At 50.8% G+C, this 22,032-nt stretch overlaps 6 protein-coding genes across 6 annotated transcripts; 5 read left to right on the top strand and 1 right to left on the bottom strand.

Moving 5' to 3' along the window:
- Positions 1-524: 524 nt before the first annotated feature.
- On the top strand, positions 525-2,073 carry FMAN_01476 (putative ubiquinol-cytochrome c reductase complex core protein 2 precursor; the record flags this gene model as incomplete). Its single annotated transcript, XM_041835197.1, has 4 exons — positions 525-773; positions 836-1,010; positions 1,073-1,917; positions 1,978-2,073. The coding sequence occupies 4 exons, from the start codon at positions 525-527 to the stop codon at positions 2,071-2,073; spliced, it is 1,365 nt and encodes a 454-aa protein (XP_041676817.1).
- Positions 2,074-4,338: 2,265 nt separating this feature from the next.
- Positions 4,339-7,249, top strand: FMAN_01475 (uncharacterized protein; the record flags this gene model as incomplete). Its single annotated transcript, XM_041835186.1, has 4 exons — positions 4,339-4,396; positions 4,449-4,815; positions 4,872-6,982; positions 7,044-7,249. The coding sequence occupies 4 exons, from the start codon at positions 4,339-4,341 to the stop codon at positions 7,247-7,249; spliced, it is 2,742 nt and encodes a 913-aa protein (XP_041676816.1).
- Positions 7,250-12,619: 5,370 nt separating this feature from the next.
- FMAN_01474 (uncharacterized protein) lies at positions 12,620-13,993 on the top strand (the record flags this gene model as incomplete). The annotated part of the gene is made up of 2 exons (XM_041835175.1): positions 12,620-13,524; positions 13,579-13,993. The coding sequence occupies 2 exons, from the start codon at positions 12,620-12,622 to the stop codon at positions 13,991-13,993; spliced, it is 1,320 nt and encodes a 439-aa protein (XP_041676815.1).
- A 1,527-nt stretch (positions 13,994-15,520) lies between these two features.
- Positions 15,521-17,195, top strand: FMAN_01473 (uncharacterized protein; the record flags this gene model as incomplete). Its single annotated transcript, XM_041835163.1, has 3 exons — positions 15,521-15,859; positions 15,914-16,270; positions 16,329-17,195. The coding sequence occupies 3 exons, from the start codon at positions 15,521-15,523 to the stop codon at positions 17,193-17,195; spliced, it is 1,563 nt and encodes a 520-aa protein (XP_041676814.1).
- Positions 17,196-17,544: 349 nt separating this feature from the next.
- FMAN_01472 (uncharacterized protein) lies at positions 17,545-18,269 on the bottom strand (the record flags this gene model as incomplete). Its single annotated transcript, XM_041835152.1, has 2 exons — positions 17,545-17,961; positions 18,018-18,269. The coding sequence occupies 2 exons, from the start codon at positions 18,267-18,269 to the stop codon at positions 17,545-17,547; spliced, it is 669 nt and encodes a 222-aa protein (XP_041676813.1).
- A 1,635-nt stretch (positions 18,270-19,904) lies between these two features.
- Positions 19,905-21,612, top strand: FMAN_01471 (putative alpha-tubulin B; the record flags this gene model as incomplete). The annotated part of the gene is made up of 7 exons (XM_041835141.1): positions 19,905-19,929; positions 20,010-20,050; positions 20,104-20,130; positions 20,193-20,268; positions 20,323-20,853; positions 20,906-21,329; positions 21,387-21,612. 7 exons carry the CDS (start codon positions 19,905-19,907, stop codon positions 21,610-21,612), a joined length of 1,350 nt encoding a protein of 449 aa, XP_041676812.1.
- Between the last annotated feature and the right edge of the window lie 420 nt (positions 21,613-22,032).

The raw sequence follows: 22,032 nt of genomic DNA, 5'->3' as shown, positions 1-22,032 counted from the left end.
TACCGGAACGTCATTGATTGACAAAAACCATAAAAGAAGAATCGAGAGCCTGAGAATGGATAATCGAGAGTTTCGTTATCAGTAATGCTAGCTGTAAGGTCAAAGGGTGGAAAAGAAAGCAAGAGAGCAAGAAGGCTGGGATGCTTTTTTTTTTCTCCGGCGCAAATGCTAATGGATCGTTAAGTTAATTTTTGCCTGCAACTATGATTGATGTAAGTCAGCTGCTGGTAGGCCTGTCCTCACAATAGGTGGGGTTCAAAACTTCAATGCTAAGTACTACGGAGTAAGGTACATTCATTCTTTCCTTAGCGTCAAAGCCAGTTCAAATGTCGCTGGAGTCGCGCTGGTGAGCCAATACCGCGGATGGAGATCTGGCTGACCGGGACCATCACGTGACATTTTCTCTCGTCCCCGTAGCCCGAAAATTAGACGGGACCTTTTCAACGAGGCACTTCTCTAGGAGATCAATTGCTTCACCCAGACGGCCGAAGGATCGCCAATTGCCTACGCCATCACCCGCGAATATGATCTCGAGATCGTCCCTTGCGCGAACTGCGCAGCAGGCTGCCCGCCAGGCCTGCCGCGTCCAGCGACGAACCTACGCCGCCGCTGCTTCGACCGGATCATACGAGACCTCGGATGTGACTGGCCTCAAGGTTGCCTCGCGGGATGCTCACGGTCCTACCACTACGCTTGCTGTTGTGGCCAAGGCCGGTACTCGCTACCAACCGCTTCCTGGCCTTTCTGTTGGCCTTGCCGAATTTGCGTTCAAGGTGAGAGACGAGAGCATTGAGTGGAAATCAAGGACTTGAGCTAATTTGCTGGCTCCATGTAGAACACCCAGCGACGATCTGCTCTTCGCATTACTCGCGAGTCTGAGCTTCTTGGTGGTCAATTGGCTTCCTCTCACTCCAGGGAGGCTGTTGTTGTCGAGGCTAGCTTTCTCCGCGAGGATCTTCCTTACTTCACCGAGCTCCTCGCTGAGGTCATCTCCCTGACCAAGTATACCAGTGAGTAAACGTTCAACCGTACATTGCATACACATCTGGGCCATTCTAACGAGGATTGCCAGCTCACGAGTTCCACGAGGATGTTGAGCGTGTTCTCCACGCCAAGCAGGCTGTCCTCAACGCCGACGTCGCCGCCACTGCTCTCGACAACGCCCACGCTATCGCTTTCCACACTGGTCTCGGCTCCTCCCTCCTCCCCAGCTCCTCAACTCCTTACCAGAAGTACTTGAACGAGGAGTACATTGCTAGCTACGCGGACGTCGCTTACGCCAAGCCCAACATTGCTCTCATTGCCGACGGTGCCTCTCCCGATTCTCTCTCCAAGTGGGTTGGCCAGTTCTTCAAGGACGTGCCTTCTGCCCCTCGAAGTGGCCAAACTCTCAAGACGGACGCCACCAAGTACTTTGGTGGTGAGCAGCGAACAAGCTCCAATGCTGGCAATTCTATTGTTATTGCTTTCCCCGGCTCCGGTTACGACTCCACCAAGCCTGAGCACGCTGTGCTGGCTGCCCTCCTCGGTGGTCAGTCCACCATCAAGTGGGCTCCTGGCTTTAGCCTCCTGGCCAAGGCCACTGCTGGCACCTCCGGTCTTACTGTCAACACCTCCAACTTAATCTATTCCGATGCTGGCCTCCTTGCTGTTCAGCTCAGTGGTCCTGCTGCCTCTGTCCGCAAAGGTGCTGAGGAGACTGCCAAGGTGCTCAAGAGCATAGCAGATGGCCAAGCGAGCCAGGAGGATGTCAAGAAGGCCGTTGCCTACGCCAAGTTTAACCTTCTGAACCAGAACCAGCTCCGCCAACCCAGTATCGCGCTCGCTGGCTCTGGTATCGTCAACAACGGCAAGCCTCACGACTCTGTCGCCATTGCCAAGTCTATCGATGGTGTCTCCGCTGAATCCATTAAAACCGTAAGAGCTTACCCCGACTTTTGTTAAATATTTCTGCAAGACTAATACTTTCTTCTACAGGCTGCCAAGACTCTCCTTGAGGGCAAGGCCACCGTTTCAACTGTCGGTGATCTGTTCGTGCTGCCCTACGCTGAGGAGATTGGTCTGCGAGTATAAATTGGGGTCCAAGAGAGAAAAGAACTTGTACCAACAGTTTAGAAGTCATGTGGGAGAGGCTGACCTCTTTGTGAATATTTGTAGTAGAAATCCTTCGATCCATTTCAGGCCCCTTTGTTCCCTACCATCCATTTTATGTTGCATAAGCTTGGTGTCGCTTATCTATCGCAAAGACAGATCGAGTTTGATCTGCTGTATTGCATTGAGAGTCAGCATCTTGAAAGGGTTACTTTTGCCGATGTACACTTTGGTAAAAAAAAAAAAGTTGTGAGGGCTCAGTGGCAGCCTTACCAGTCAACCCGTAAGGGCCACAATTCTGATTTACCGGACTTAACTCTAGACTCTCGCCAGACATCCTGCCGTTGAAGACGTTCGTATGCAACTCGGCGAAGCCAGAACCGGTCAGGTTACAGCCACTCATACGTTTGAAAACCAGTCGTTGCCCCAAACTTGCAGTCAGCATCGTATTCGTGGGTACACAAGTTCTACCACCAACACTGCGCCTACACCAATATTGCCCCCCTCGTCTTGTGTTTGGCTATGCATTAGGGCTTTGCATGTTTTCTGATGATACCTTAACTAATAGAAGCTGAATGTCACTGCAAGCGCTGAAGATTCAAGACCCATGCCGGTTATGCGCACTGTACCGTATCCCCACTGCATCCCCAGCAACGCCCACTTTTATAGCAACAAGCGTGTAAGCAAGCTTTCTTTCATACGTACTCTGTCTGTACTACGTAGGAGAAGCACATTCACGAATGGACTACCTACTAGATAGAAAGAAGGAAATGGAACCGGTGTGAGGTCTAGACTGCCTCGTTATTTCATTGCAACTGAGGGCGATTGTGCATATTGTGATTTGCTACCAATTGTTGGAGTCGGCGAGCACTATAAGACGGATGTCAAAGCTTAATAGTAGGTTGGGTAGGGAAACCACTCACAAGACACAGCTTTTGAGAGCGGCCCACCGTGTTTTCAACTGTACCTACAGGCATTCAGACACACGACACTGGCCAAGCACGACACTCTCGAGACTTGGAGGTTGAGCAGGGGACCCAGTGCCGGGGGGGAAAAGCCTTTCCGCGGCTGTCTGTCCCTGAATGAGCGAACTAAAGAGAGGGTTCTAGTCCAGCAGAAGAGCAACAGAGGAGACCCTTCGACTCTCCCGCCTTTAAAAGGTACTGTCACTGTGGCCTCCACTTATTGCCCGTGTTGTTCTGTCCTGTACTGTGCCGTCCCCTAAGGTAAGTAGTACCTACCTAGGTACCTCTCGGAGTAAAGGTTCAGTGCCCAAGCCTCAACCACCAATTCGACTACCACCAAATCCTCGTCGCTCATCGTCTCGACTCTCCCTTCCCACCACGACTCAAACCCTCCTTTTCCGCATCCGCTCCATGCTCTTATTGCCCATTGCAAGGCAATTTTAACGGTACGCGAGCTGGACGACGCTCTAGATCATTGTATCTAGGTTTTTTCCCTGTCTCTATAGACCCCCTCGAGGTAAAACCACTCGAACCCCCTCGTCTTTAACTTTCTTCGCCCGTTTTCCTGACAGCGTTTTCGTTGGAGCCGCCTTTTCGCTTCTCCTCACACAACTGCTCGGCTTGGCCTCCCTACTATTTCTCTCCTTCTGCCTTTCTTTTTTAGACTCCCTAGCACACAGCGTTTACCGGTTTTCTATCTACTGAATCAGAAACGGCGTCACAAATGAATGTATGCACACAGTTGCTAACCTTCGCAGCATTGAGTCAGAAGTGAGCGTTTCGCAACTTTACTATAGCTTTGGCCTTAGCCCAGCAGACTCAGCCCAGCTCCGCAAGGTAGTCATCATATCGCTCCGACTATTGCATTGATCTCCTCAAGCTATCGCAAAGTAAGTCGTTGCATTATACCCATATCTCCCCCTCTACCAAGTCGATCTGGTATTTCCCCTTATCGAGCAGTCCCGAACCCCACGATCTTCGTGTAATCCACTGTCGTCATGTCATAGTATCAGGACTTGGCCTCTAATGATATACTGCTGATGTCTTTTCTCCCTGCCATTTGCGTCTGAGTAGAGAGACTTTATAGCGCTTGGAAGGCTAACATCTGCGTCTCTCCAGAATCACGAAGTCGTTTCCCGTCCTTCTGCGATCCCAAACGAAATATCCACAATCACCCCACATCGTCACTTGAGCCTCTTTCTAGTTACCTAGATGGTGGCCGAGCTTTGTTAAACTTGACTCTCTTTTAAGAATTCACATAACGACTGGAGCGTTCCCGAATATGCCCGTTCCGAAGAAGGATGGAATAGCTGGTGGGGGGTCTGGGGGCAAACAGAATGGTTTGTTGTGCAGTCTTTACGAGCAAGAACTATCTAATCCTGGGTGGTATAGGAGGTCGGGCTGCATTTCGAACCGACACTGCCATCTCCAAAAATCGATTCGGTAACGAGCGGGTTCTTCAACCTTGGGTCCCCGATTCGAACGATACTTTCAATGGCAGCCTTGAGAAGTCTAGCGGCAGCGGTAATTGGGATCAGTTCGCCGAGAATGAGAGGCTCTTTGGACTGAAAACCAATTACGATGAGAATTTCTACACTACCGCTATTGACAAGAACCACCCAGAATACAGAGAGAGGATAGCTGCGGCAGACAGGAAGGCGCGCGAAATTGAACGCAGCGCGCCCACTACTGCTCACGTGGCTGAGGAACGTATCATGGACTACGTCGGCGGAGATGATGGGGGTGATGAAGAGGACAAGTAGCTATCCCTTTCCTAACCATTTCTTCGTATGGCTAACCATGGTTCTCCTACAGATACAGCGGTGTTCGGCGTCAAGACTTCCCGCCTCTGTCTGCTGGGCGTGAGAACAAATACACTCCACCAGCCAAGCGGGCACCCGCGGCTCAATCTAGTGTCAAAGGTGCCCCTATTGACCCTGCAATCATTTCTTCCCAGATCAAAGCACCGCCCAAGAAACAAGCTCCGTCAGCCCCTGAAGAGTCTAAAGTTCAGTCCTCCGACGCTATCAAGAACGGATCAATGCCGAAAACCGATGCGCAGAAAGCTCCGACAGAAGTCAAGGTCACAGAGCCCTCGATCAATGACTCCAAGCCTGCTAACGGAAAGGGGGCCGAGACCAAGTCAAGCGACACCGCCAAAGCTGCCCCAGCTCCTGGAAGTCAGGCTGCTCCTACTCCCAGTGCCACCTCCACAGTTGAACACGACGTGTTGAAGGAATTCAAGACATTCGCTAGCCAGCAAAGACAGAACGCTGAGAAGGCTAGAAGCAACAAAGCCAAGCAGGACAAAGAGGTCAAGTTAACAGAGTTAAAGAAGTTTGCCAACTCTTTCAAACTCTCAACCCCAGTCCCTACAGATTTAGTCTCCATCATAGCCAAAGACCCTCTCAAGCAACAGGAGATCCAGGCTAAGGCTATCAAAAATGCCGAAGAGGTGGCCAAGGCCAAGGCTACTGCCGTGACTAAGGATAAGGTTGCTCCATCAAAAGACTCCCAGGCTAAAACGTCTGGTCAAGGTGCCACGGCTGGTGCATCTGCTCCTCCCAGTGATACCCGAGCAGCCCGTGGTCCTGCTAATGCTCAGCCTACGCCCGCGGCCGGGGGACAACCTCGCCATCCCGGTGCTCGCCAACAGTATGCTCAGCAGCCCTATCTTGGGCAGCAGTATCGAAACAACCGTCCCCATGTACCTCCGCAACAACAAACTGGCACTCTGGCTCAGCGATTACGCAATGTTGAACAACAAAAATACTCTCAGCCTCCTGCAGCCCACCAGGGACACGCTCCTAGTCAGGAAACCCGTGCTCCTCCAACAGGACCAGCTAGCGGTGTCGAAGCTGGCTATAACCGACGCCTCAGCGGCAACCCCAGCCATATAGGTGCAAAGCTGAACCCGAATAGCCACGAGTTTAGGCCCAGCCCCTTTGCGGCTGCCTTCAACCCCAATAGCCATGCCAGTGCAGCCTCGAGTCCTCGATCTGCTGCTAACAATGTCGATGCCTCAGCAAGCAGTGGCGTTTCCGACGGTCAGCTCATCCGCCGTAAGACAAAGGCCATTGATGTCAAGAAATGTTATATACTGTCTCATATCCAGACCTTGACACCCCCTCAAGGGAGAAACTGGGACGAAAACGCCGGCCTGCGCCCATCCTTCGATACACTACCTACTTGGCGGCAACTCCAAGACAATGAGAAGCCTGAGTCAACAATGCATTTGACTTACAAAGAATACTTCGAACGCCAGCCATTTGGCGGTCCTGCGTTGGCTACCCCGAACCCTCAGCATGTTGTCCCTCAGATTCCACACCAACATCAACTACCATTCCACCTCCAGCAGGGCGCGAACATGGCTCCAAGGGGCTCGCCTCATATGCCTCCTATGCAGATGCACACACCTCAGCATGGTCATGTTCCCCATCCGCCATATGGAAACGACGATCACCGCATGATGCACTCAAACTCAGCTCAGTCTTTTGCTTCACCCCGCCTCGGCAACGTGCCTGTAGCCTACAATTCTCCGCAAGTACCTTATAACCAGGCGGTATTCATGGGGCCCGGCACGCCTCAGATGAATCAATTCCGCAATTTCTCTAATAATCATCAATACATGACTCCTCAGCAGGGTCAGATGGGTGGTCCGATGATGATGCCGCAACAGTTCATACCTGGACCTCAAGGAATGGTTCCTGGCCCGCAGATGATGTATCCTGGAGGACATCCGCAATTCATGCCCCCTTCTGGACCTCAGCCAGTCCCTGGTGTTAATGGCTATCCCAGCCCTGGTCGTCCCGCGGCGCCGATGATGGCGCATCAGGGGTCACAACAAGGCCAGCCCATGTATGGAATGAGCCCCAACGTGCAGTACAACCAGCCCGTTTTCAACCAAGGTCAGCAAGGCGGTCCAAGTAAGTCATACTGACACCCATCGCCATGCAGAGAATTAACAAGCGGCTAACGCCAGTGTAGTGAGGGGCGGGTATAGTAGCCCTGTGCCTCAACACTTTGGCACAAGTCCACAGCAGGGCCACCAGTATGGCGGGCAGCACCGAGGAGGCAATAACTATGGTAAAGGATATGGTGGCCAAGGAACGCACCAGACGCCCCAAGCTAACCACGCGGTGCCGGCCACCAGCCACCCTCGACCCTCAGAGGCTTCAGAAGAAGCCAAATAAAATCTGAAACTCAGAATTGGGTTTCCTCTTCGCCTTCGCATAAAATAAAGTGCAGTACTTAGCATGGCCTTTCTGGGCGGCAGCCTCACCGAGATTGACCTCAACGCACTTATCTCGGAGTCTGAGCTCTATCAAGACAACGGTGTGTGAATCATTGCATACGAGCTTCAATATAGGAATGACAGAGCTTAGATGAGAGGGGGCCTAAGCCTCGGATGGCTTTAGTATTTGGGCTAGCAAATATGTCATTGGGTTGATGGACGGTGCAACTTGGTGGATGGTGTCAGCTGTGGAAGAGATACAACGACATTGATATTGTCCATCTGCTATCACGTTGATTGGATGGCAATGGGGTTGGCAATGCTGTTTGGCTGTACCTTGGCAGCAATGGAGAGATTGGGCGTCGGAGTTTCCGCCTCTGCTCTCCGTGCTTCCTCGAGCGGACAAGTATCGAAGAAGCGTAGTCGAACAGGCTAGGCCGGTAGCCGAGTAAACTTGGGTGCGGGAACACCAACGCCAAACATCTGGACTGGCAACTCTCGAAGCCTGAGGCGACCTGGGCGGTGGTAGGTGAGGGCTAGGGGTGGTTTTCTATCGCCTAGGTGAGAGCGGAAGTTTAGTAGGGGAATGACTTGGTGCAAATCTCAGAGCTAACTGCAATGCCACCATTGAGAGTGTTACGGTGGTTGCTGAGTAGTTTATGCCTTCAAATATTTGACAGTATTTGCTAAGGGTAGCGACAAGTGGGGCAGTTAAGGAATCAGAGTGGTCTGGTTGCGAGGAAAGGGGTAGAGCAGTCGAGTTGACAAGATCAAGCGAGGCGACGCAAAGGCATTCGTCCATCAACCATTGTCTTACCATCCACAACGCAGCACAAGTAGCCATATGGTAAAATGAGACAAAGGACTATGTCCATGTTGATTCCACCCGTACAAGCAGCTTTGAAGATGCATATGTGTCATAGTGACTATAGGTACATTTACACTCCAAGCTGGACATCAGCTTTTGTAGCGGGTTCCTTTGGCCAGCAGTGGAGCGACATCTCAATTACATTGAATCTTAGGTAACGACCGTTGCTATTGAACAATATATGCGATGGCAGCCCGTGCATGAGCTGACTACTTAGGTACATTGGTGGGTATTGGCAATGGCAATCATAATGTTCCAGTATCGTTAGTAGTTTGTTAGTGGCTAAGACAGCGTTTGATATGCATTCTCGTGGCAGCCCAGCGGGAAGGGAGGTCGATATCTCAAGAGGTACAAGGGTACTTGAGTTGGGGTCTTGCACCACGTCATGGATCCCGTCGCCATGGAAGAATGGGAAGTGCGAACAGGTACCTACTTGCTTGAGTACCTGGAGTAGGTACTAACGTTAGGTAGGAGGCAGTGGAGAGCGAGGTCAGTACTTCCAATACCTCGGCTATTTACAGTTCATCAATATGATATTACAGTTCTCACATGCATACACGCGCGGCTGGGCTAGTGGGAACTCACGCCATTCGTCACCCTGGCGACTTTTCAAACACAGGAGGGGCATGTTAAAACAGGGGACGGGCTGACGGGGCAAAGAACATGAACATGGCTGAACATTTCCGGACAACGCCGATGTAAGGTACCTAGGTATGTAAGCACCAAGATCAACGAGAGAAGAAAGGAACAATACCGATCCAACACGGTTAACAGCCAATGGTTTTAACGCTAACATCTCGCGGTTGACTGTGCATAGGCTTGAAAGTGCAAAGAGGTTCTAGACTTACGTCCAGGTTGCTTTGACTTGGTACCCTACAGCAATACCTACCTGTGATATAATGAAGTAATTACTAACACAGCTTGATAGTGGCTTAGATCCATCTCACTGAGATGTGGAAATGGCTTATCAAATGGATAGCTTGGTCACTAGTGTACCTGTCAGGTTTTCTTGAGCTTCTTTCTCTTTATTTCCGCCTTCTGTTTAGAGTTCGTCTTTATTATTCCAAACGCTATGGCCAGTGGCCAGTGACCGCAACGTTGCATTTCCATCCTCCCCTGTCTCAAGCACGGTTAAGGCGTCAAGGGAATTTATTTTAACAATCCATTCAGCCGTTAGAGGCTTGGAAGTGGGCCCCCCAGCAGACGATCATCAGCAATAGACCCTGCCTTAGCAGGGAAATATCAAATCGGCTCACCTGGTTGACAAGAAAAGACTCGAATCGCTGGGAATGATCATGGATGGCCCATGGTTCAGTATCGGGTTTTCGAGTCAAACCCCCGCAATTCATGTGAGCACAGCGCATATTCATGTGATGATGTGATGTGATGTCTTGGTGTACTTGAGACTATAGTACCTAGCTTAGATGTGATTGATTGGGTTGGATTGGCAAGAGAGCATCCAGTGTCGACAATATCCGCTGGTAACCTATACAGGGTAGATGCAGAACATCGAATTGCTTGACGGTTGGACTCTATTTACCTTGGGCAGATAACGCAATGGAACATTCATGATGTTGAACACAATTCGAGGGGGGCTACACCGCTCTCGTTCTTTCAATACTCCCTGTCACATGGCATTATAAATTAATTGTTGTGTACATTGAACTCACTTGTCATTCAGTGTCTTAAAATGTCGTGTAGGCCAAACATATTCGGCACTTCAAATAATGTCTCACGTGCTCTACCCAAAGAATTGTGGTTTTGGACCCTTGGAACCGGTTCACGAAATTAGAGATGAAAGGGGCCATTGCTATTGCAGAATTTCATGTGAAGTCATATCAGATTTGACTTGACCTGCTCGAATCGCGATAACCCAAGTTTCGGGTTTATTAGAACCTTTGACAGGTTCAACTGGTTTTATTACGTGTATTTGCTTATGAATGTATCACGAGTATCCCCAATAGGCAAGTCATTAGTAGTAACTTGATCCTATTAACAATCGTCAATCTTAAGATGCATGATGGTATTCATTTGTTGCTTCAGTTAGAAGAAAGGCAAATTTCATCTCAGGTGAAAGTATTATCGTTACCCGATCTGGCTCCCCTGAAGCCATTGCAGATGGCGCGTTTCACTCAGGTACCAGCCCAATCAATGCATTTCTAGGCGGCGGGTGGCTTTGGAAGCGACAGGGTAGGCTTTAGAAGACGATTGGCTGAGGCAACCCTACACCGTCACCTAGGCTTGCTTCATCCTTTGATCCTTGTTTGCCCTTTGACCAAAAAAGAAGTGCGGAACTCGGGCCTTTGAAAGGTGAACCAATCCTTGCGATTTGATGACTTACACCCGTGACGGAGTATGCGTCTAGTGTAGATAGATGTGCTGAAAGGATGACATTCGTTCTATCTGAGGGCGAGACGGGTATTTCGGCGAAGATGGGCATAAAGAAGGATCGAAACAACGAAAACAACAGGGAACGGGATTATAAAAAGGCCAATATTGGGTGGCAACAAAGGCGAGCAACAAACGGGCCGTGTCAGGTCTCACATCATGTAGCCCGGCGCATGGCAGGCAAACACGGCATAAGAGATCTACGAAGCAAGCAGCACATGCAAGAGTGCCAGTGCTGAAGAGGAGGTTTGTGTTACGAGATGAAAGGCAGACGTTTAATTAGAGCACATGATGAATTCATAGAGAAAGCAAGACATTTAGTAACAGAGAAAGGAGGAAAAGGGCTAGACCAACAACTCGTGTATCAGGTGTCGCTTGTCCCTTGTCCAGTAGATGTCTGTCTAAACGCCTAAGAGGCTTAGTTGGAGACTTTCTATTGAGTATCCAGCATGATAATCTAAGAGTCTGTGCTTGCAAGAGCAAGGGCGTGTGGGGAAGAGATCGGTTTCAAATCCTTGGCCCGGCGCCTCTGTCCAGGGGCACCACTTTTCTTTTCGACATCAACGCTCTCTCCGATGTAGGTAGGTCGACAGAGAACAATGGCATGAGATCCACGTAACCAACGATGGCGATAGAAAGAAACAGAAATGACTTATGGGTATTGGGTATCAGAAGCACCATGACGTGGCTACTTATTGAATAGGTAGGTAAGTAGGTAGGAGGAGAATCCTTTGCTTGCCATTAGGCGCCGGCTCTCAAGGGGGTCTCCAGACACATGCGACATAGACGCCCACACTCGAGACGCTTCCACCACCAGTCGCTTCGCTCCCCGAAAACTGTTCCTGGTGAGTCAAGGGAATAACGTCGATCCTAAGGGACCCTCCCGCCTCTTGATGGCACTTACTTCCGGGCTGTGTAGTTGGGCGTGTTCATGCTCTGTGGAGTTGGAGGCCCTGGCTCTGCAAGTCTGCAAGGGGGGGCAAAGACGAACAACGAGAGCGACTAATTCGCTGGACCATTGCCGCGCTGCGATTCAGGACAGGGAATCAGGAGACGGTTGGTATGGATTAGTTAGTCAACTACTGTCAAGGGTCCGTCCGGTTATTGACTCTGCTCTGTGCTGTGTCTTGGCTTAGAGGCAGCCGAAACGAAACGACTGAAACATTCTGACCTGCCAGACCTGGTGGGTAGAGGAAAGTGGTTGTGATCGTACCGAGTACTACATAAGAGGGCCTCCCCAACCTCCAAAATCCGCCGTCTTTCTGTTCATCTGCAGCAACGCTCAGGATTCTATCTCAAGACGGTCCCTTCTTGGCTTCTTTCTTCTTCACTTCTTCTTCTTCTTCTTCTTCTTCTTTCTTCTTCTTGACACTCCCTTGACGGGCTGGATACATTCCCTCACAATCAAGAAACTTCATCTTCACTTCTTCTACCCCAGTCTATCCTGTTTGTAACAGACACTGGAATCTTTTTCTGAACGACAGCTTTCATCAACTCACCGACTGAACAACGTACAAGAACTCGGCCCTTGTGTCACCTGGAACCTACCTCCCGTCCGACGCCGTCGACCTGTTCGAGAAAACAAGATCGCTTAACCCATCTGTGCCCGCCACTGCTCGTCACTTCTGGTGTACAGTCACTGTTGTTTTCTCTCTCTTCCATACAGTCACAAATATTCTTCACCTTGGTCGTGCTGGGATCTTATTGTCCCTCATCACTTTCCTTACTTTACCAACGCTGTTGTCCCATTACCCACAATCCTTTGATTCACTGTTCGACCACCGAACAATAACGACTGCAACAGAACCAGCACCCGTGGTTCACCATTCATTACCAGTTCACTTGAACAACGAGAAGCCCGAAAAATCTCAAAGGTCAAGCCAGGCTCCGATATAAAAGCGCTTCAATCCTTTCAGAACTCTTTCATCCTGCAAGACTCACCACAAGGATTTACTCCAAGCAATCTCTGAGCAACACTCGACAACAACACAACCGTGTCAACATCAACTTCTTTTCGAGATACCCTCACACACAACTTCCACTTTAACCACACCTTTTTTCAACTGCGACAAAATGCATTTCTCATCTGTCGCTGCGTGCCTCGGTCTGGCTGGTCTAGCCCAGGCACATATGGAGATGATTTACCCTCCCCCCTTCAAGTCAAAATCCAACCCCAATGCTGGTAGCGATGTCGACTACAGCATGACCGCCCCTCTCGATGCTAGCGGCGCCAACTTTCCTTGCAAGGGCTACCACTCCCTCTTTGGTACTAAGGAGGGTGCCTCGGTCGCAGACTGGGCTGCCGGCGGTTCCTACAATATGAGCATCACCGGCGGCGCTAACCACGGCGGTGGCAGTTGCCAGGCTTCCCTTTCCTACGACAAAGGAAAGTCTTGGAAGGTCATCCACTCTTACATCGGTAACTGTCCTGGTGCTGGTACCACCACCTTCGACTTCAAGGTCCCCAGCGACGCTCCATCCGGCGAGGCTATCTTCGCTTGGTCGTGGTTCAATCAGATCGGTAACCGTGAGATGTACATGAATTGCGCTGCCGTCACTATTGGTGGTGGTTCCGGCAAGCGAGCAGACGCCATGAGCAACCGTCCTGAGATGTTCGTTGCTAACGTCGGCAACGGCTGCACTACCGAGGAGTCGTCCGATCTCGAATTCCCTGATCCTGGTCCCGATGTGAGCAACGACTCTCAGAAGACTGCTGGCCCCAAGGGTACTTGTGGTAAGGCAGGATCTGGTAGTGGCTCTGGCTCTGGTTCTGGCTCTGGTTCTGCCTCTGGCTCTGGCTCTGGCTCTGGCTCCGGTGATGGTAGCAACGGTGCTGCTCCTAGCACTCCCGCTGACGGATCCGCTGGAGGCAACAACGGTGCTGCTCCAAGTGCTGCCCCTACTCAGACTCAACCTGCTGCTCAACCTTCATCCCCTGCCGCTCAGCCATCAGCCCCAGCTGCCGGCGCCCCTTCAGCGTATGTACCCTCCCCCTCTTCTATTGGTAATGCTCCTAACTCACAAATTCATAGTCCTGGTGGTGTTTTCGTCACTGTCTCTCAGCCTGCTGAGGCTACTGGCGCCCCTGCTCCTTCAGCTCCCGCCGCTACCAGCACCCTCTTGACCATGACCAAACCTGCCCCTGGAACTGGCGGTCAGCCTGTTACTACCAGTGTCGGTAGCCCTGAGCCTGCTCCTACTACCCCCACTGCTCCTGGCGCAGGTGACGGTGGCTCTGGCTCCGGTTCAGAAGAGACTGCTGGAGCTGCATGCAGTGATGAGGGTGCCTGGAATTGCATTGGCGGAACAAAGTACCAGCGTTGCGCTTCCGGTCGCTGGTCTGTTGTCCAATCTATGGCCGCTGGTACAACTTGCTCTGGCAATAAGAGCTCGGCGATGGCCTTTGGTTTCGGTCGCCGACTCGCCATTCGAGGTCGCCAGGTCTAAGGCTATCCTGAAAGAGAGCTGAGCTGCAATTCGGAATGTCAAGAGGAAGGAGAGCAAAATAGAACAGCATATACTTTGCTTGACGTTCTGGAACAGTAGATGGAAGGATATGGGAGTTTTTATCTTCATGTACAATAACTGGAATAGGAATTAGACTCATGGATCTTTCAAAACACTTATTTCGACATGACTGTGACTGTGAATTGTGCAACATGGCTCATCGCATGAAAGAGCTGATAAGGAAGTTATCGAAGCATACAGCTTGAAGCATTCGTTGTCAAGTACTTGGACTTGTGGGATGGTGATTCCAGTATTCCATGTAAGTGTGGAGAGCAATGACCATAAAACACTAAGGTATGCTTTACTACCCTGGCCGAGCCTGGGTCAGCCAATGTGTGTGTTGGGGTTTGTATGGAGTTCGTTGGATGGAAAGAGGCCGCCTACGACAGGTAAACATAAGTGATCATTTGGAGGGGCTGTGAAGCCAATCTACCAGTGTAACTAGGTGCTAGGTAAAGCATACTTTCCAGCATGATGCCAAAAACAGCAACATGCACAGTGCGATATGAGCTTGTGCGAAAGGTTGTGATTGGTTAGCTATATCGTTAGACATTCTTTAAACACCAAGACTGGCCCTTATCAGACAGTATATATACAGTAATCATTAATGGTAGGTTTTTGTCTGGAACCCAAGCCTAACCTGGGCTGCTGGCGGGGCTGTGCTTGGTCTCGTCAGAAGCCTAGTGGAGTCTTTTGGATGGTAAGATGAAGCAATTGAGAGATCAGGAGTACAGTACGAGTACATATCTGAGTGGATTTTCCAGAGCCCGATAGAGAAGTTGTAGACCTGGCGCTCTATACAAAAACTGGTGTCATGGTAGACGACACTGAACCGAGTTGTTGGAATTTGTGAGCTGGTTTAGTTTGATACTCACTTCTGTAGACGCCTGATCTACCTTTAGCCGCTGGGCAGGCACCTATTACAAAGGTAAGTAATAGGGGAGGAAAAAAAACTCAGGGCCTTGATCCTATATGACAAAAGGATTTAGGTAATATAGCATAATCTTAGGGTGACTTTTACTGAGTTTATTTTGACACCCCATATCAAGGTGTGATGTTTTCTTGCCCCTCGAGGGTAATGTAACAACCCAAAGTGGGCTTTCCCCTCGCTGAGGGTGTCTTCCCATCAATCAATCTTGGGCGGCGAAAGAGAGCCTGGAGCCCCTCCTCCAGCTTAGCCCAGTCAAGCCAAGCCTGCCTTATTGACCTCCACAGGGTTAGTTTAGAGGCGACACCATCTGAACCTCACCTCGTCTCTTGTCGTGTTCCCGCCTCTTGTATTTTACACTCTTCATGACTGCGGCCCTTGTAGCTCAGTGACGGACTTCCGTCTTCAACCACTCCTTCACCCTCGCCACGCCGTAATCTATTCATCCTCTGCCTACCTTATCTGCGACCCCTCCATTTGCGACATCTCCCCGCCTCGACCGCTACATACAATATCTTTACCTATACCGTATTTCGAACATGACGGGCCCTGCTTCTCCTCAGGCCGAAGGCCCCACGTTTGCTCCTCCCCCTCTGCCCGCGGGCTGGATTGCTCAATGGGATGGTACAAGCAAGAAGTATTATTATGTACAGCTATCGACTGGTGTTTCGCAGTGGGAGGTTCCTACTGAACCAGCCAAAACGGGAAATACTCCAGCTCCCCAGGGCGAACATCCTTACGGCACTCCCAAACGTTCGGAGCTCATCACGCATCCTGATGGATCGCAAACTGTGCGCCATGCAGATGGTACCATGGAACCAATTATGCCGGACGGCACCCGAGGTGTAGACGGTCCCTCTGGCGAACGGGGTCTTGGAGTATGTCGTCTTGGCATTTCTCGATAGTGTTGAATTGTGCTAACAGCCTGTCAGAGCATGGCTATGAACGCTTTGCTTGGCGGAAAGAACTCTGGTCATGGTGGTAGCAGCAGCAGCGGTGGCCACAGCTCTAGTCCATTGGGCAATCTTGGAGGTCTTGCCAACCAGTTCCTCGGCGGTAGCCATGGTGGTAGTGGCGGCAGCAATGGGGGAAACAAGCCCTCAGGCGCAGGAAAGCTCGTTGGGCAACTGGCGTCGAGCTTTATGCACTCGGCTAGTCAGGAGAAGCCCCCTCCCCCCCAAAATTACCATGGCAATTCCAACCAGAGCTCAAGCCATCATCAGGGAGGCCTCGCCGGGCAGCTCATGGGTGGTGTCGCAACTATGTTTGGTGGCAAACACGGCAGCAGTGTATGTTCACAACATCAGTGTGCGCTGTTCGCGCAAGACTAGACTAACCAGGCGATAGGGACAAAACTCCAACTTTGGCTATAGCTCGGGGCAACAGCCGCAACAGCAGCAGGGTGGTGGTGGAACGTACTCCGGCGAGGCACCAACCTACAATCCTACGGGCTCAGCTCCTTCGGCGGCTTCAGCGCCCCCCGCAGCCAGTGTGCATTCCTATGGCTCTCCATCCCCGAACCAGCATCAACAGCATGGCTCGAACCAACAGTACGGCTCTCAACACCAACCTGGTCAGAATCAGACATACGGATCGCAGCAGCAGCAGCCAGGTTCTCATCAGCCTTTTAACTCGCATCAGCAACAGCCCGGCGGAAACCAGCAGTATGGTCAGCAACACTCTGAGCCAGGCCAACAGTACAGCGCGCATCAGCAACAGCCGGGTCAGAATGGCCCTTATGGCAGTCATCAGCAGCAGCCTGGTTCGAGCCAGCAGTACGGAGGTAACTCATCTTTTGGTGGGAGCCCTCATGGTTCTTCGAACAACTCGTTCCCTCCTCCTCCGCCAGGAGGCCCTCCCCAACATGGACAAAATGCACAACAGGGACAGCAATACTTTCCTCCACCCCCTGGACAACAGCCACATCAGCCGTCTTCTGGTACAGGCTATCCCGATATTCAGGCGCACGGCGGCCACTTTGGCGGCCCGCCTGATCAACATGCTCAGCAGTCACAGGGCTATAGTGCACCACCGCCAAACTCAGGCAATCAGAACTTTCCTCCTCCACCACCAGGAGCCCCCCCCGGAGGATATAGCCCTTCTTATAATGCAGGCCAGGGGAACCAGCAGTCTTACGGTGGCCAGCCGCAATTCAACAGTGGCGCTCCTCCTGTGCCTCATGGTTCCCATCCTCAGTATGGAGGAGCTTACTGAGAGACTGTAATGAACCTGTACGGAACAATCGCAGTATTTATGACCCTCTTTTGAGCCATCGGCCGCCTTGTAGTTTTGGTATGAGATCGCAAGAATATTCCACACCGAAGAAATCTATAGCTCTCCTGTCACATCCGACACTTGGATGCTTGATATGAAAGTGTTTTTCGATGAAGATGTGTGTTGAAATGAGTATAGATATCGAAGCTCTCGAGGGGGCAAGGGAGAGTGGCAGGAAGTTGGAGAAGTTACGAGCAATATGATTAACGTACATAGTAGAACGCATTCCACCAAGCCCATTTTTTAGCATCTAGAGTCGAGAGCCCGATGGTGCCAACACCTCCGTTTATCAATTCTGTTTCTTGTTTGCGCCATCGGTTGTGACTGTAATAGTCTGTAACCTAGAGGCGATAGATCTGGACACAAACCAAGCCACCGCGCCGACGAGAACAAGATAACCAGCTGCTGGGACTAAAGAACGGGGGACGATACCATAAAGATAGGGGTCGAGGATGAGATCTACGTGTACAGGTGAAGGATCCTTCATAAGAGCCGCGTCGTTCGTAAAGTAGTCAGCAGATGACTTGATCTGGAGCAGAAGAACGGAAGCCTCGCGCTCCCTGCCTTCAGTTTGAGTTGACTCTTTTGTCAGTACAGCTTCTTGGTCTTGGCGAGAAAATGAGTAGTTGGCAAGTGATTGAATCAGCTCTGGTGTCTGCCACACGGTGTCCAGCTCGTATACAGCCAAGTTAAACACAGTGGGTTGCTGGCGGCGAAGACGAATTAGCTTGTTTTCTCTACGTAAATCTCATGTTGACTCACAATCGCAGCCCAGCATATACGAAATTCATATCGCTGGCCTTGGTTTAGTTTATCAAGAAGCACCCACGTTGCAACGCCGGAAGCGTAATCCTTTGGCTCAGAGGGAAACACGCGGCTGATATGAGTTCGAATATTTGGGGCGTCTGGTGTAAGGGTCGGTAGTCTGAGATCACCCAGTGAAGGCTTCTGTTGGGGAATAGGGAGTGATGGCGGGGCTGTGAAGATTGTCTTTTCAACATTGGCGATGGCCATGCTAAGAAGACACAGCAGGCCGCCTATGGCGTATATTACTTGAGCCCTCCTGAGAGACAGCATATTGGTGTTGGGAGACCTGTGTTTGCCCTCTAACTGTTTGCGTTCATTTGTAACTCCTCCTTTCAGGCCGATACTTACATGTTGAGCTAGAAACAAAAGCACAGGTAAGGTGTTGCTCTAAAGCGTCACGTGTGATGCAGACCAACTGCCCCGCATAAGGTATCTAAAACTCCCGTCAATGTTACAGCACATAGTAATCTGCCATGGCATGATCTCTGATTCCATGTATACATTTCGCAAGTTCATATTGGCAGATGGAGGGATAATGACGTTGAATCGCGGTCGTGCATAGTACTAGTCGTCAAAGCCAAGCTTTGACACATCACAGACCATAATGAAGATCATCGACTGAGCTCGAGCCTCGTGGTGATAATGAACGGCAGTTGTGAGCTTTTCAAGTGACACCTGCGTATGTACCATAATAATCGGCTTGGATATCTAGTATCTAGGTCCTAAGTTGGATACCTACGAACGCAATGGAATTGCCCCTTATTAACCATGTCTTGTAATAGGAACTACCTCCTACAGGTAGTACGCAGGTACCTAGGCTGCCGGTACTGAGCACAGAGCGAACGATAAGTACCTAAGGTGGCCTAGGGTGGTTAACGAGAAGGGAGCTGTGGTTCCAGGCACCTATGTACTGGGATAGCAATAGGGATGTAATGTAAACAAATGAACAGTGCCCGACAATGATGGCTTCTGCAATTACCTTCCAGTGAAGAAAGAGAATACATACTGTGAAAAGAAAGAAAAACGAACAAGAGTGATTGAATTGCTTATGATATTTTCTTCTGATTTGAATTAGAGACTGTTCAAAGTTCAGACATGACACCTGGTATGGATATGAGGCCAATTATAATTAGCACAGGCGAAATGAACGCCTCGACAGCCCGAGATGAGATGTCGTTCGACAGTGGTAAGTAAATATGGATCCATCCATTGGGTCACCGTCCAAGAGAGACACCAATAACTCAACTTGAGTGTCCTGGCGTTGGCAGCCTGGTCCGTGAAATCCAGTCCCAGCCTCTACACGACGACTCCGCAATGCTGGACATAATAATTCCTCGAAGCTGCTAATATTGATGGAGCGGTGAAGCGAAGAACCATAACCACAGACACAGAAACGACCGAGTGGTAGGTGTCCAGGCGGGAGGGGTCCTTTGGGCAACCCCTGGGCCCTGGCAGCTGGCCAACAGGCGCCGGCAGCGGAAAACGCCAACAGGGCGTTGCAGGACGCGCTTGCCCCTTTTCAGCCCAGGCACGCCTCGAAATCAAATCAAATCAACAAACCCATAGAAGGTCCAATCCAATCCCAGTGGAGGGCAGCAAAGGCTCCCCTGTCTGCCAAATTTCCCCCACCTCACCTATTTTCTCCCATCCAGCCCACTCCACTCCGCTAACTTATCACCAAACCAAACATTCGCCCTCGTCTTGTCTCCTCTCTTCCCGTTGTAAAAGCCTTGTCTGGCCTGTCCTTTTTTGTCCTCCTCTTTTCTCGTGGTCCCTCTTCTCTGCTCTTGCATTGCATCGACTTCCTCCATCTCATACTTGTAAACACTATCGTCAGCAAACATGCGTGAGGTCATTAGCATCAACGGTAAGCTGTTCCTCCCTTTGACGTTGGGCTTTCACCGCATCTCTGTCTGCTCTGTTGCGATGCTAACTGAGCTGTTCTAGTTGGTCAGGCCGGTTGCCAAATCGCCAACTCCTGCTGGGAGGTGAGTTTTGTCAAGACTTTGTTTGTATCGATTCGTACTGATTGTTTCCCTAGCTTTACTGCCTCGAGCACGGTATCCAGGTACACACGACAACCCCTAAATTTGTCAACAAACACCATGACCAAATACTGACCAACTGCAGCCTGATGGTTACCTCACAGAGGAGCGAAAGTCCCAAGACCCCGATCAGGGTTTCAGCACTTTCTTCTCCGAGACTGGTATGGCTTAACCTAGGACTTAACGGTCGTGCTGCTGTTCTAACCCATTTCTAGGTCAGGGCAAGTATGTCCCCCGCGCCATCTACTGTGATTTGGAGCCCAATGTCGTCGACGAGGTCCGCACCGGTGCCTACCGCAACCTTTTCCACCCTGAGATGATGATCACTGGCAAGGAGGATGCCTCAAACAACTACGCCCGTGGTCACTACACCGTCGGAAAGGAGCTCATCGATGGCGTCCTCGACAAGATTCGCCGTGTTGCCGACAACTGTGTTGGCCTCCAGGGCTTCCTCGTGTTCCACTCTTTCGGTGGTGGTACTGGTTCTGGTTTTGGCGCTCTCCTGATGGAGCGTCTGTCGGTCGACTACGGCAAGAAGAGCAAGCTGGAGTTCTGTGTTTATCCCGCGCCCCAGACTGCCACATCCGTTGTCGAGCCATACAACTCTATCCTTACCACACACACCACCCTTGAGCACTCTGATTGCTCTTTCATGGTTGACAATGAGGCTATTTACGACATCTGCCGCCGAAACCTCGGCCTCGAGCGCCCTAACTATGAGAATCTCAACCGTCTCATTGCTCAGGGTATGTTATAGCTGTTGGGCTATGCAGTTGCCAGTTGACTAACAGCATGTAGTCGTCTCTTCTATTACTGCCTCTTTGCGATTCGATGGATCCCTGAACGTCGACTTGAACGAATTCCAGACCAACTTGGTTCCTTACCCCAGAATTCACTTCCCTCTGGTCGCCTACGCCCCAGTCATCTCCGCTGCTAAGGCTGCCCACGAAGCCAACTCCGTCCAAGAGATGACAATGTCTTGCTTCGAGCCTAACAACCAGATGGTCAAGTGTGACCCCCGCCACGGCAAGTACATGGCTACCTGTTTGCTGTACCGTGGTGACGTCGTTCCCAACGACGCCCATGCTGCTGTTGCCACACTGAAGACCAAGCGAACTATCCAGTTCGTCGATTGGTGCCCCACTGGTTTCAAGCTTGGTATCTGCTACCAGGCCCCCGAGAATGTGCCTAACGGTGACCTCGCCAAGGTCAGCCGCGCTGTGTAAGTCGATTCCTTATCATTTTGACGAATGGAATGAATGAACTAACGCCAAAACAGCTGCATGCTCTCTAATACTACCGCCATCGCTGAGGCATGGTCTTCACTTTCTCTCAAGTTCGATCTCATGCACTCCAAGCGTGCCTTCGTCCACTGGTACGTCGGTGAAGGTATGGAGGAAGGCGAGTTCTCTGAGGCTCGTGAGGATCTTGCTGCCCTGGAGCGCGATTACGAGGAGGTCGCCACCGACTCCATGGGTGAGGAGGAGCTCGAGGCTGAGTACTAAGCGGTTACGGATGCGATTACTGGAATACCAACTTCTACCCAGTTTTAGCCTGTCAACGATAAAGAGGTGTATTTTCTTATTTTCACAAAGGTCAAGCCAAAACGAATTTTAATGTCAAAAGGAACCAAAATCTGTACATGGATTGGTTGCCTCTGCAGCTTCCATGTCTGAGCCGTTGGCATTATGTGAGGCAGTACTGTAGTTGCGAGTATTGTAGTTGTAATAATGCAAGATACCTCTCCTTACAACAAAATTACCTGTCAGCTATCGAAGCCCGCGAATGTCATGGGCAAATAATGCGGGGAACAACGGGTTTAGAAAGCCGCCCTGGCCCTTTAACTGTAACTGTATCGGTACTGTACCGAAGCCCGAAGCTCGGCCCATGTTCTGGGGGGCCGATAGTACGCGGATTGTGTCCAA

The sequence above is a fragment of the Fusarium mangiferae genome, assembly GCF_900044065.1.
Source record: "Fusarium mangiferae strain MRC7560 genome assembly, contig: FMAN_scaffold001, whole genome shotgun sequence".
Classification (NCBI taxonomy): Eukaryota; Fungi; Ascomycota; class Sordariomycetes; order Hypocreales; family Nectriaceae; genus Fusarium; species Fusarium mangiferae.
This window is presented reverse-complemented; position numbering and strand designations above follow the sequence as displayed.